The sequence below is a fragment of the Berghia stephanieae genome, chromosome 10 (assembly GCF_034508935.2).
Source record: "Berghia stephanieae isolate SIO BIC M18660-M18661 chromosome 10, UCSD_Bste_1.3, whole genome shotgun sequence".
Lineage (NCBI taxonomy): Eukaryota > Metazoa > Mollusca > Gastropoda > Nudibranchia > Aeolidiidae > Berghia > Berghia stephanieae.
The window spans coordinates 22,415,918-22,430,186 of record NC_088369.1 but is presented as its reverse complement, the minus strand read 5'-3'; the positions used below and the strand labels follow the sequence as shown (position 1 = coordinate 22,430,186).

The 14,269-nt window shown below is 38.1% G+C and overlaps 1 protein-coding gene across 6 annotated transcripts in view; it reads right to left on the bottom strand.

Annotated features, from left to right (window-relative positions):
* Positions 1 to 14,269, bottom strand: part of LOC144980829 (flavin-containing monooxygenase 5-like) — a 40,773-nt gene that overhangs the window by 6,799 nt on the left and 19,705 nt on the right. For 3 of the 6 annotated variants that reach the window (XM_078928672.1, XM_078928674.1, XM_078928670.1), the window contains exons 2-6: positions 8,239 to 8,462; positions 7,057 to 7,226; positions 6,060 to 6,218; positions 4,573 to 4,699; positions 2,905 to 3,075 (exon numbers count right to left, since the gene is read on the bottom strand). In XM_078928672.1, coding sequence (XP_078784798.1) covers positions 2,905 to 3,075; positions 4,573 to 4,699; positions 6,060 to 6,218; positions 7,057 to 7,226; positions 8,239 to 8,429 — 818 coding nt within the window. In that variant the 5' untranslated portion in view covers positions 8,430 to 8,462. Of the gene's footprint in view, positions 1 to 2,904; positions 3,076 to 4,572; positions 4,700 to 6,059; positions 6,219 to 7,056; positions 7,227 to 8,238; positions 8,463 to 10,640; positions 10,660 to 12,323; positions 12,967 to 14,269 lie in introns of those variants that run through there. The other 3 variants (XM_078928673.1, XM_078928671.1, XM_078928675.1) reach the window with 3 other exon arrangements.

Genomic DNA, 14,269 nt, shown 5'->3' with positions numbered 1-14,269 from the left:
TCTCTACCTTGTCCGGCACTGTTCCATAGCATCTATTTAGATTTCTAAACATACTTAAGTCACATTCCAATGATTTTTTCCCTTACCCCATCACTGATAACTTGAACTTTTATATAGCACAATATCCACTGAACGTGCTCAAAGCACTTAACAAGGGGTCCCTGGCCAACAACAACACATAACATGCAGAATGAGACATGATGCCTGTTAGGCGATATTACAATTTTTCCGACAGAGACAAACACTGTTAACGGCCAGGTACTCATTTTACATCTGAGTATGGTGAGAGAATGTGAGTAAATAGCTTTTTCCAAGGATTCAACTATGCGCTGACCGAAGATCGAACCTAGGACCTTCCAATCCAAAAGCAAGTGTCATACCACAAGACCACATAGCCGCACATAAACTCACATGAGTTTTGATTTCATGATGAACATGCAGCTATTTGGTCTTGTGGTACGACACTCAATTTTGGATTGGAAGATCCAAGTTTCGAGTCCCGTTCTGAGTGGCGCATTGTTGAGTCATTGTAAAAGTCTCTTTATTCGTATTCTCTCATCAGACTAAGGTGAAAAATGAGTATCCGGCCAATAACAGCTTTGTCTCTGTCAGAAAAAAATTTCAATAACACCAAAAAGGAATCATGTCTCATCTTATACGTTAAAGGTTGCTGTTGAGTTGGGCTCCCTTGTAAAGCATTTTGAGCATGTTTAGTGGATATTGTGCTACATAAATGCACACGTTTCTGTTTTGTTTTTTTCCCCTTTTTCAAAATTGTTTTTTCTTAAATCCTCAATCTGAATAATACAATTTTACTTTTCCTAAACTCTTAAAAGCAGAAAATAAAAGGGAAAAAACTGACAAAGAGATGTACTCCTGAACTTAAGACGCAATTAAAAACCATGAACAATTCACGCCGTTCTAAGCAGGGACCTCAAACAAAACGATGACCATGAACAATTCACGCCGTTCTAAGCAGGGACCTCAAACAAAACGATGACCATGAACAATTCACGCCATTCTAAGCAGGGACCTCAAACAAAACGATGACCATGAACAATTCACGCCGTTCTAAGCAGGGACCTCAAACAAAACGATGACCATGAACAATTCACGCCGTTCTAAGCAGGGACCTCAAACAAAACGATGACCATGAACAATTCACGCCGTTCTAAGCAGGGACCTCAAACAAAACGATGACCATGAACAATTCACGCCGTTCTAAGCAGGGACCTCAAACAAAACGATGACCATGAACAATTCACGCCGTTCTAAGCAGGGACCTCAAACACATTCAAAGTCAAAGTCAACATAAAATAGATTTCACTGAAAACCTTCTATCTCTAAGGAATGTGGCTATGTGGTCTAGTGGTATGACACTCGTTTTCGGATCAGAAGGCCCTGGGTTCGAGTCTCGCTCAGTGCATAGTTGAGTCCTTGGAGAAGGCTCTTTACTCGCATTCTCTCACTGTACTCAGCATTGTCTCTGTCCGAAAAAAAATGTAATATCACCTAACAGGTGTCATGTCCTGTCCTACATGTTAAATCTTGCTGTTGGCCAGGGAACCCTTGTAAAGCGCTTTGAGCATGTTCAGTGGATATTGCGCTATATAAAAGCAAATATTTTTCTTTTTTTTTAAAGATCTATGGCAGAAGACAGTGAAAGGTGGAGAGATCTCACACTCAAGATGGAAGTAGTGACCAAGGCATCGCAAGTCAAATTATAACAACAAGAGATGAAGTGAGTAGGAAGACAATAGATAATAAAATTTCACGGCGGTGATGGGGGTTTGAACCCGTGACCTTACTGGTACGACAACTCCGCCTGGCCGGGGAGAGCGTGACTCTACCGTATGAGCTATCCACGATCAAATTATAGCTGGACCCAAACTTTTAACTACAATTTCCTTAAAACTGGCTTCCTATAACTAAATTCTCTTTCTCTCTCTCTCTCTCTCCCTCTCTCTCTCTCTCTCTCTCTCTCTCTCTCTCTCTCTCTCTCTCTCTCTCTCTCTCCTCTCTCCCTCCCTCCCCTCTCTCTCTCTCTTTCTCTCTCTCTCTCTCTCTCTCTCTCTCTCTCTCCTCTCTCTCCTCTCTCTCTCTCTCTCTCTCTCTCTCTCTCTCTCTCTCTCTCTTCTCCTCCCTCTCTCTCTCTCTCTCTCTCTCTCTCTCTCTCTCTCTCTCTCTCTCTCTCTCTCTTCTCGAGCTCCAGAACCATGAAGCCAGAGTTTATCATGGTTTCTATAGTGTGAAACGAACAATAGCAATTGCTTGCTACCCTTTGGATAGGAAGCTCATCTATCACAAAGTACTTTCCACCAGATCTAACAGATCCAGCAATTCAATCACTGCTGGGTGGACAGAAGGGTCTGTAAAAAATCTCCACTTCATTCGGAATCAATCACAGTCCCTTTGTGTGTGAAGCGAGTGCTCTACAACCTAAGCCATTGGTACAATATTCTTGTGGTACATATTGTCATGATATGATGTGTATTCAATAAAATGAGTACTGATATCGACTAACGCCCAGCCTTAATATGTGAATTGCCCAACTTCTTATTGTCTTTTTATGTAGACATGGTCAAATAAATAAATCTCATTTAACTGAAATCAAGTGTGTTCTCGTTAATCATCAAAGTCATGTCAAATTCAATGAGGGAGGCCTTCCGAAAGCTCCTAAATCCCCAGTATTCTTTTTTTTTAATTATGTTTTTTTTTTAAGTCTCCCCCCTCCCAAAACCCCTACTAGAATATTATAAAAAAAGTTTTCCCCCTCCCAAACCCCCTAATAGAACATTTTAAAAAATATTGGGGATGGAGGAGCTTTCGGAAGGCCTCCCTTCAATGATCATTACGAGAGAGTATTACGTATATTAGTAGTCTATTATGAAAATTTCAACATACTTCCTTGGAGATCCTTGTAATATTTTCATGAGAGTTTCCATCAGCAGATTCCTGGCCCACATAGGTAGAAGGAAAAAGGTTCTGTTTGCATACAGGTCAGTGGGATAGCCAAACACGTAGTTCGTTATTATCCAGGCACCCGATCTCGTACTTATGTATACACTGCGGCACCTGAAAGAGAGGAAAAATAAATGGTAATTTCCTGATATTTCAAAAAAGATACAACGATTTATGTTTCATTAAATTATATCTTACAATTCTCTCTCTCTCTTTCTCTCTCTCTCTCTCTCTCTCTTTCTCTCTCTCTCTCTCTCACTTTCTCTCTTTCTCTCTCTCCTCTCTCTCTCTCTCTCTGTCTCTCTCTCTCACACACACACACGCACACACACACATCACAGTCTCAAATAAAATATCATACAGTGACCTCCTATCTTTCGATGCCCTTCCACAAATATGTGACTCACCGTCTCTAAATAGTATTATGTCGGGATGACTTGGGTGCAAAAAGTTGAATTTATTGACAAAAACATGAAAGTTGGGGTTTGTTTCGACTTGTTATGTTACAGGATGAAGACAATTTCTCACAATGCAAAAGCTCAAAAATTGGTATTTACTATCAATTTAATTCTAAAGTCACTTTTCGGGGTCCAATTCATACCGACATAATACCGTTTCGAGACGAAAGGTCACATCTTTGAAGACCCGTTTTATGGTCAACCATTTTAAAAAGATGTCATTGAATCAGTGACAGACAAAGTAGAAAGAAAAATACAAGAAGAAAAAAAATCATCCCAAAATATCACCCTAACTCGATTGCAGTCTCAGATTCTTTTCTACAACGAGAATCCCCACTGGTGCACAGTCAAGGCGGCTATGTGGTCTAGTGTTATGACACTCGCTTTCGGATCGGAAGGTCCTGGGTTCGAGCCTCGCGCTCGGCGCATAGTTGAGCCCTTGGAAAAGGCTCTTTACTCACATTCTCTCACCGTACTCAGGTGTAAAATGAGTACCTGGCCGTTAACAGCAGCGTCTTTGTCCGAAAAATTGTAATATCGCCTTACAAGCGGCATGTCTCGTCCTACATGTTAATTGTTGCTGTTGGCCAGGGACCTCTTGTAAAGTACTTTGAGCACATTTAGTGGATATTGCGCTATATAAAGCTCTATTTAAAAATTTTTTTTTAAAGGCAAGCTGTTGTTTAGGGATGATTCTTTTCTTCAATTATTTTCTTTCTGTTTTGTCTTGCACTCTTCCATAGACACTTGGTCAGATTTTTATATAACAATCTAGTGCCTCCTTCTATATTTTTCATTAAAAAAATATTTTTTTTAATTGAGCTTTTCTATAGCGCAATATCCACTAAACGTGCTCAAAGTGCTTTACACTGGTTCCCTGGCCAACAGCAACACTTAACACTTAGGACGGGACATGATGCCTGTCAGGCGATATTACAATTTTTTTTCGGACAGAGACAACGCTATTAACGGCCAGGTACTCATTTTACACCTGAGTACGGTGAGAGAATGTGAGTAAATAGCCTTTTGCAAGGAGTCAACTATGCACCAATCGAGGCTCGAACCCAGGTGCTTCCAATCCAAAAGCGAGTGTCATAACACAAGACCACATAGCCGCATTTCTGTAAATGGAGAAATTGATTGCGAAACCAACCGGCTGGCACTGGCACAGTCCACTGCCACGTCGACAGCCGAGTTCCCAATCCCTACAACCAGGACCCTCTTTCCTAGGAAATTGTTCATTTCAGCATCGTTGTAGTCGATTGAGTGGATGATCTCCCCTGATGAAAATAACAAAACGTCATAAATGTAAAAAACAAAAAACAAAAATACAATACAATGCACAAAAGTTTCAAATACATTTAAAGAGTACAAGGGACAAAACTCCAGATGTCCGTTTTTGAAATTTTTGGGACTGCCTCATTTGTGACCCTTCACCTCAAAACGGTATTAAGTCGGGTTGGTTAAGATGTTGAAAATTGAACTTATAGCCAGAAATATCAGACTTGTGTTGAGTTTGTATGTTTGATTGAGGAGAATGGATACCATATATCAGGGTGCTAATGCCAACAATTTATATTTTTGACCAGTTTAAAATTTAATTCGGCTTTTAAGCATTTGGTTCATTCCGACATAATACAGTTTTGAGACGATGGGTCACATTTGAGTGATGTCAGCGGTCTAAACTCTACCCCTATAAATAGAACAGCGTACCAACTACAACCATAACTCTTTAATCGATAGTTGTAATTTTTTCTCTGTTCTATTTATAGAGGGAAAGTTTAGACCCGACCCCTGACATACTCAAGGAGGTCGTCACAAAAATGTTATAAAGTGACTGTAGTTTTTCGTCTTTACTCTTCATTTATTTTCCCTGGCCTTGTCAAAATTTCTCAAATGTCGCAAATTTTAAGAACTCTGGACTTTAATGGAATAGCTATAAGGTCTTCTTGAACACAAAATCTGACTTCTTAAAACAAAACTAGATGAATAAATTATAAAACCAGGTGGTCAATGGAAGATCTTTCACTGCAATGCTTGACTTGATACCATCATACTCAGCTATGTAAATATCGTTACAACAGTGCTTGTGTTTGTGCATGTAGGTATAGAGAAGAAAAGGGGGGGAGGGGGGGGGGGAGCTAAACCCCTAGAAAGTCAATAACAAATGTTACCAGTCAGACTTTAATATAAACCGTGCAAGGAAGAAGGAATAAAGAGTGGTCTAAAGGGGGAACCCCTCTCAGACGCATAATGGAGAATGCCCCTAGTATGAGCCAGTACTAGTCCTGACATCCCATGTACTCATCTTCCCTCCTTAACTCTGTACGGGGCTACGAGATGACTTGGTCCCTCATGGAGGGTCATTTTACACCTGAGTACGGTGAGAGAATGTTAGTAAAGAGTCTTTTAAAAGGACAAAACTTTGCATCACTCAAAGTAGAACTTGAACCCAGGAACTACTGATCCAAAGGCTAGAGTCATACCACTAGAGCACAAAGCAATGTCCCAGTTAGATAAATTTGAAAAAGTCAATTCATTCGCCCCAATAAAATCATTTCGGTTGAATGGAATTCATAATATTGTATTAGTATTAGGTCAGATAAGGGAATACAGGTATACTTGAAATCCTCACAGTACCTGGAAAAGTGTCCTCCCCTTTAAACTTAGGGTATGTAGGTTTGGCATGATGACCGGTGGCCACTGCCACGTAGGAGCACACAATGGTCAGTTTGGAGTCTGGCACTGGCGTTTTCCCGTCACTCTCCACTTTAGTTCCCATTATCCTCCATTTTTCTCCTGTATAAACAAAGTAAAGTACATGAGAGCATAATCTTTTTTTTTTTAAAGTAAAGTGAATATGAAGGTCGACAGGTGGCAATAGCAGAGGAACAGTTTTTAACAGTACTTGCTGGATTCTAGCACGCCAAATTCCAGCACGATCTGTAATACAACACGCCTGAGATGGTAATACAACACGCCTGAGATGGGTGACCAGATTTCATCTAGATAATAAGTCATTACCTCCCATGAGCATCGGAGTTCAGCGTGTTCTGTAATACAACACGCCTGAAATGGGTGACCAGATTTTATCTAGATAATAAGTCATTACCTTCCATGAGCATCGGATTTCAGCGTGTTCTGTAATACAACACGCCTGAGATGGGTGACCAGATTTTATCTAGATAATAAGTCATTACCTCCCATGAGCATCGGATTTCAGCGTGCTCTGATTCTAGGACAGGAAGGCTTTTTGGGTTCTCCAGAGAGAGAGTACTGTATCTTGTTACAAAACAAGATGATATGGAATCTGGTGAGTGACCAGAAGGTGCCATCGGTCACAAATCACTAGTCCAGACATTGGTCATGAACAATCGTTGTGATTGGAATACTTTAAAACCAATGCCAAATATTTATGTTTGAGAGTTTTCTTGAATTCTGGATTCTGGAAACAAGACTGTAATCATAAATATTAAAAACACAAGGGGCAACTTAATATTTATATGTATATGTTTAAAATCAAAATAAATGATAAGACAAGAATCAATAACTGATTATGTCAAAAATAAATATTTTCTCTCCAAATCTGTCACCTTATCATATTATTGGTTTGAATAAATTACTTCATAAAACATACCTATTTGTTCCACACTGTTGACCTGAACTTTGAACTGTATAAGGTCATAAAGACCGAAATGCTTGGCATAGTCTTCAATGTAAGCAGACATCTGTGAGTGGTGGGGATAATCAGGCATGGAATCAGGGAATGGAAAGTCAGAGAAGCAGTAGTTGTGCTTTGACACGTTGCTATGGAGGGGAAAATAATTGAAATTATATGATTAAACACATACCAAGGGAACCGTTTATCATTTGCCTTGAAGTTATAGAGGAAAAAAAGTTAAAGAGAAATTTATCGTATACTCTTCATAGTGAAGTCTTCAATTGTTCCCTAAAACTAGTAACAATAGCTACATAAATGGTCCTAGAATGAAACAGCATATATATCACCAGCTGCCTCACAACAATATGTCGGGTGATTTAGATTTTATAATCAGAATAAGTACCAATTATATATTTGGGTCAGTTATATATTTGTTTAACTGAAGACAATAGATGTATTTTCTTAGAGTGACAAAAACTAACATCTCACATTTGTAGCCATTTTTACTTTAAAACTAAAATGACTTTTGGCAACTATTTCACCCTGACATAACACTGTTTGAAGACAATAGGTCACATATTACAATCTATACAGTTAGGTCTGGTTCACCTAAAAGTTCAGTCGTTGTATAGTAATTGATATTTAGTAATGAAAATGGTGGTGACTGTTTGGAAATCTAATCATCTTTATGCAAAAACACTAAATGGGAGGCTCTTACAAAGGGATACAACTCAAATAATATTCCCTCAACTAACCCCAAAAAAAAAAAAAAACCTAGTACCTTTAACTAACCCTAAAAGTAAAAACAAACACCCTAGCACCTTTGCTAAGACTTATGACTAACCCTAATAGAAAAAAAATCCTCCGATCTCGAGCTAACCCTAGTAGAAAAAAAAACCCTCGGACTACTTTGCACTACCTTTCAAAACTTCACAAATCAAAATGGCGGCCAAGAATCACAACAATGGTCAAATTAGGAAATTTTAAACTTTCACAAATCTATGAAGGTTTGTTCTAGAGCTTTTAAAAGGCTTTTATGTGATGCCAAATTGAATAAATAAACGCCTGGCAAAAGATCAACGGTGATGTAGGAGCTTTCGGAATGTCTCCCCACTAAATTGAGCTGACATTTAAAAAATTAAATTAAAACAAACTCACATGTGTGTAAAACTCATCACCCCATAATCGTTTTCTCTGAACTTCCACAGCCCTCCTATGTCAGTGGTTCGTTCCAAGACGCAGACGTCAAAACCATCATCTTTTAGACATTTCGCTGTCACAAGACCTGAAATTCCAGCTCCAATCACAACCGCTTCCTTCTCGATCACATGATTTCCACCTTCTCCCATTTTGTGTTAGTAAGTTGACTTGCTATGAAGTTTCTGCAATAATGATAATATCAAAATAAAGTTAAACAAAAATTTTTAAAAATAAAGAATTGATGTAACAAATGTCCTGCATGAGTAGGGGTGGAGGAGAGGGGGGGGGGGGGCAGGGTCAAGGAGGAAATTTTTTGGGTACCTATATGAATACCTTTGGGTCAAGGAGGGATGTTTATGGGTACCTACATGAATACCTTTGGGTCAAGGAGGGATGTTTATGGGTACCTACAGGAATACCTTTGGGTCAAGGAGGGATGTTTATGGGTACCTACAGGAATACCTTTGGGTCAAGGAGGGATGTTTATGGGTACCTACAGGAATACCTTTGGGTCAAGGAGGAATGTTTATGGGTACCTACATGAATACCTTTGGGTCAAGGAGGAATGTTTATGGGTACCTACATGAATACCTTTGGGTCAAGGAGGGATGTTTATGGGTACCTACAGGAATACCTTTGGGTCAAGGAGGGATGTTTATGGGTACCTGAATACCTTTGGGTCAAGGTGGGATGTTTATGGGTACCTACATGAATACCTTTGGTTCAAGGAGGGATGTTTATGGGTACCTACATGAATACCTTTGGAAGTTTCAATAAAAGTATTTGTGCACTCTGAAGATGTCAATTTGACTTGGTTCAGCGACCTGGGTTTGTTTTTTTTGTTTCTTTTTTTTAAAGTTTTTTTTTTTGTTTTTTGTTTTTACTAAGCAATCAGGGTTCATAGTCTGTTGTGGAATTCTTGTAATGTTCCAGTCAGTGATTTAGGGTGTAAAAAATGTCACAATTTTTACAAAATGGTTTGTATGGATAAAGTTCAAGTTTAGTGTAAAAACATCGTTATGGAATAATTACATTGAAAGGCTTTCATACCATTCATTAACAGTACATACATATCCATTTTTGCCTCTATGAAAATATGACACAGAGCTCCCTCACAGTCAGTTCTCTAAAAATTTATCTTCCTTTTATATTCTTTTTTTTTTATTAAGAAGATTCAGCATTACTTAAGCCTTGCTGTGGTTCGCTATGTTGAGCATTTGGAGAAGGTTCTTTATTCTCTTTCTATCATCATAATCAGGTGTAAAATGAGTACCTGGCTGGTAACAGAATTGCCTATAATGAAAACAAAAATAATTGTTTCCTCCTACTTGTTAAGGGTTGCTGTTGGCTTGGGACATCTTTTTAAACACTTGGAGCACATTAATGAACTTTGTGCTATATTAAAGCTTGGGTTTTGTTCGGGTTTTTTTTTTTCATGTTGGTCATAATCTAATGGCAGAGAATTGAGTACAAAGTCAAACACTGCAACTCCCTCAATAATAAACAAACAAATAAATAGTACAAAATATTTCCATTATTATTTCACTTGACAGTGACAAATTTTGGGATTTGATTGAAGACTAAAAACTCAAACCTTGATGAAGCTCTAAAATCGTTCCAAAAATAAAACAGGTGGTTTTATGATTGAGCAGGAGAAACTGAATAAAAAAATTCTGTCCAGGGCAGATTGTGTTGATTACCTCTCTCCTTACCAGCCAAGTTTAGAATTTTCCCCGAAAATTCACACCCACCAGACACAAAATAGACTTTTCCTAATCAATCAAAAAAGTAACAAGTGCATTCTATACAGAATGTTGTTCATCAAAATGATGTCCACAACACAATGTTTAGTATTTATAGCTGTAATCAAAGCATTTCTTTGAATATTGTGATGTACAAGAGAAATCAGACTGAGAAAATTGTCTGTTGCATCGTAACGAATGTGACGATTTTCCTATGACTATGGGTGGTAAGGAAAGGCTTAAGCGGCTGTTCTGATTAATCTGTATTCTGATTATTGACTTTGACTGTACTAGTTTCCTTCAAGAATTCTGAAATTTCATGCATTGAATTTTTCAAAAGATTTCTGACCATTTTGACATTGTCACCACTTTTGAAGTGAAAGTTAAATTGAAAAAGAGAGAAAATTGGACATACAATTGTAATATATGAAATTCATCAACAACAAAATCATACCATCTTAATCTAATATAAAACTGTCAAGAAGAAAAAAATTTAATTTAAAAAAAATTAGACCAAGGTATTATTACAAAATGAGTGTACAACCATAAGACTACTAAGATTAAGAGAAACTTATATACATAATGATTATGATAATATTGTATTAATATGTGACCCACCGTGTCAAAGCGGTACTATGTCCGGATCCACTCGGTTAGGGAAATTGAATTCTTTGCCACTATTATCAAACTTGGGTTTCATTTCTGTACGTTATGCTGGAGTATAAATACTATTTCTTGCTTTACAAAAACTACTAAGGTCCAATTTCTCATCATTCTACCTCTAAATTCACTTTTTGGGGTCTGAATCATTCACATTGCGACATAATACCGTTTTGAGACGGAGGGTCACATATGTCATGGGGTTTTAAAGGTCATTAAAAAACATGTTGCAATTAGGAATGAACAGCTTTTCGACGTGAATTTTGGTTTCTTTTGTTTGTTTTTGTTTCGTATTTTTCAGTTATGGATTTCTTTTGTTTTTGATGTGATGATTATCACTAATTTGCATTTCTGGGGGTAATTAGAGCCATTTTCATTTTCGTTTTTCGATAAAAGAACAGGTACAAGGTGCAGATTGCGATCTCAATTTTCGAAGAAAAAAAAATGATGCTGCAGTCAAAATTGCCCATTTCATAATGAAAAATTAAATCATATTTTTCTCAAGTATTGCGCATTCCGAGAATGTGAAGACAGTAGAATAAACAAATGTCACCGTGGCTCCTTACACTTTTCCGTTTCCTGTCTAGATCATGATCATCGCGCCGTTGGTGAAGAAAGAAGTAATAAGTTGCATGAACAGTTATGTATATGGATTGTCATGTCATCAGAAACCAGAAAGTGTATATTAAGTGACGTCGACATATTTTTCATTGTAATTATATAATTAAATACGGTTTTACAAATATATAAGAATACATTAATAAAAAGAAAAGAAGACTCTAAACGAAGTTATCTCTTTGGTAAACAATGTGAAAACGAAAGTGAAAGTCTAAAGTGACTCTTTACAAAATACATGTAATATAATGTTCCAAAAGCATCTACAAACATTGAACCAGTTTTCTAAAACAAAAAATATAATAAAAAGGGATTTTAAAGTTGAAATGGCCATAAATGTGAAATTTAGTTTTTGTCAGTTTAAAAAATCATATTCATTCTCTTAATCCCACGTCTCATATTCCTGATGATAATCACAACCATACACATAGGTACTCATTAAGGCTTACATAAGTCAAAAGACCTTTAAATACCCCGTTGTTTTTGCCACATAAATAGAATGATAGTTATAACAAACAAAAAGAAAAAGTCAAATGGATGCAAGGCTATTATCATTACGCATCATCGTATGTACAATCATAAGGTCAAGTACACGAAAAAATTTTTCACTACAAACGTTGATAAGAAGCATTTCAAGGCATGGAGTTTTCTATCAATTTCAATACATTCAAGTTTATATATCTTTTTACTACTCTCCCATGCCATAAATTGTATTAATTCTCTTCCATAACGAATCAAAATTAACCCAAAGTTTCATTTCAGTGGCTATAAATTCAAATCCAAGCATTTAATTCATCATTAGCGACGTGCACTTATTTACAGGTCTGGTAGCCCAATTCATTATTATATTATATTTGGGCTCATTGTTGGAATGGGAATCTTTTTTTAAAAAAAAAACTGACGCAAAACATTGCCCATTACAAAAATATTAAACTAGGCCCATAATTGCGTTCGGATGCCAGACCTGCATATATGTACATGTCGAGCAGGACAAAATATCGCTTTGAAATGGTGGGTCATCCTTACCTCCAACCAGAAACAAAAGACGATAGTTTCAAACGAATAACTGTCAACGTTCAAGGAAATTGAGTTCAAATCAAGTCAATGACAAATAGATGAAGATTTTATGTTTTAAATCACAGTTTTGATTCAACAACAATAAAGACAAAACACATGATATGTCCACAACCCGCTATAACAACTGTCGATTCAACAAATAACACAGATTACTTAGGTCCACAACCGGCTATAACAACTGTCGATTCAACAAATGACACAGAACACTTAGGTCCACAACCCACTATAACAACTGTCGATTCAACAAATGACACAGAACACGTAGGTCCACAACCCGCTATAACAACTGTCGATTCAACAAATGACACAGAACACGTAGGTCCACAACCCACTATAACAACTGTCGATTCAATACAACATGGACCACATGAATCACAGTAGGTCCACAACCCGCTATAACAACTGTCGATTCAACAAATGACACAGAACACGTAGGTCCACAACCCGCTATAACAACTGTCCACACAACCTTCACATAACGATAACTCTCATCACTGTAACTTACAGTAGTCGTCGTCTACCAGTGTCGACTCGCGTATCGCGATATAAAAATGAAAAGATGGCTTGCTAAGCAAAACACGACAAGTAAAGCGACACCGTGGATAGTATTGAGCTGGATTATCATAATAATAGTATATCTTTATTGTCCTCAAAATAGTGGCAATTTGTCATTTGTGTGACCTTTCGCCTCAAAACGGTGTTAAGTCGGGTTGGTTAAGGTGTTGAAAATTGCATTTATAGCCAGAAATATCAGTCTTGTGTTGAGTTTGTATGTTTTATTAAGGAGAATGGATACCATATTTTAGGGTGATAATGCCAACCATTTATATCTTTGACCAGTTTAAAATTTTAGGCAGCAGCTATGTTATGACAATCGACCCAATCAGCAAAGTCCGGTCCGCATTCGTGCACCGTCGCAAACCCGCCGGGTAGCAACACACCGTCACAACACACCGTTCGACTAGATGCTCTGCCGTCTCAGGTTCTTGCCCACAGCGGGTACATGTTGGACAGGTAGAAAGACCCCACCGATGAAGCGCACTTGCCGTTAGGCAGCTCCTCGACCGAAGCCGATTCGCAGCGTCTCCTCTTACTGGTATCAAAGCCTGGCAACTTCTCACCAAGCTTAGAGGAGGTTACGTCCCCGCCCCCACGAGGGATTGAATTCGTCCAAACCGACTTCCATCTCGTATGTGCAGCTCTGTCCGTAGTGAGGGATTCTGCGTACAAGGGTTGCCGGGACTTATTTCGGCTCGAAACGGGGCGCCGTCCATTATGCGCATCAGAGGGGTAACCCCATTCCCTCTCTCTTTGATCTTACTCAGCCAGTTTCCCGTTATCGTCTCCCTCCGGACGTTGGGGGGTGGGGGGGGGGGGGCTGGATCGCTGCCATTATCGGGCCCCATTCTTTAGGAGTTGTTTCCAGCGTTCCTGACACTATGTGCATCGACTTGCGAAGTTTTAAATCCACCTTCTCAACGTTTCTAGGCATAATACGGTTCGTTCCGACATAATACCGTTTTGAGACGATGGGTCACAAATTTGGTTACACATTTATAACAATACAATATATTGACATAGACACACTCACATATGCACACTAGACTAGTAACATCATAGTCATCGTCACCATTATCGGCATCAACAACATCATCATCATCATCATCATCATCATGATCATCATCATCATCAACATCATCATCAACATCATCATCATCATCATCATCATCATCATCATCATCATCATCATCATCATCATCATCATCATCATCATCATCATCATCATCACAACAACCTTCCTAATATTTCCGTTACAATCCTTCACTTTCACCATTCCCCTATAACATCATCGCCATCCTCATTATACTCCATATTATATTATTTTCCTGTAACAA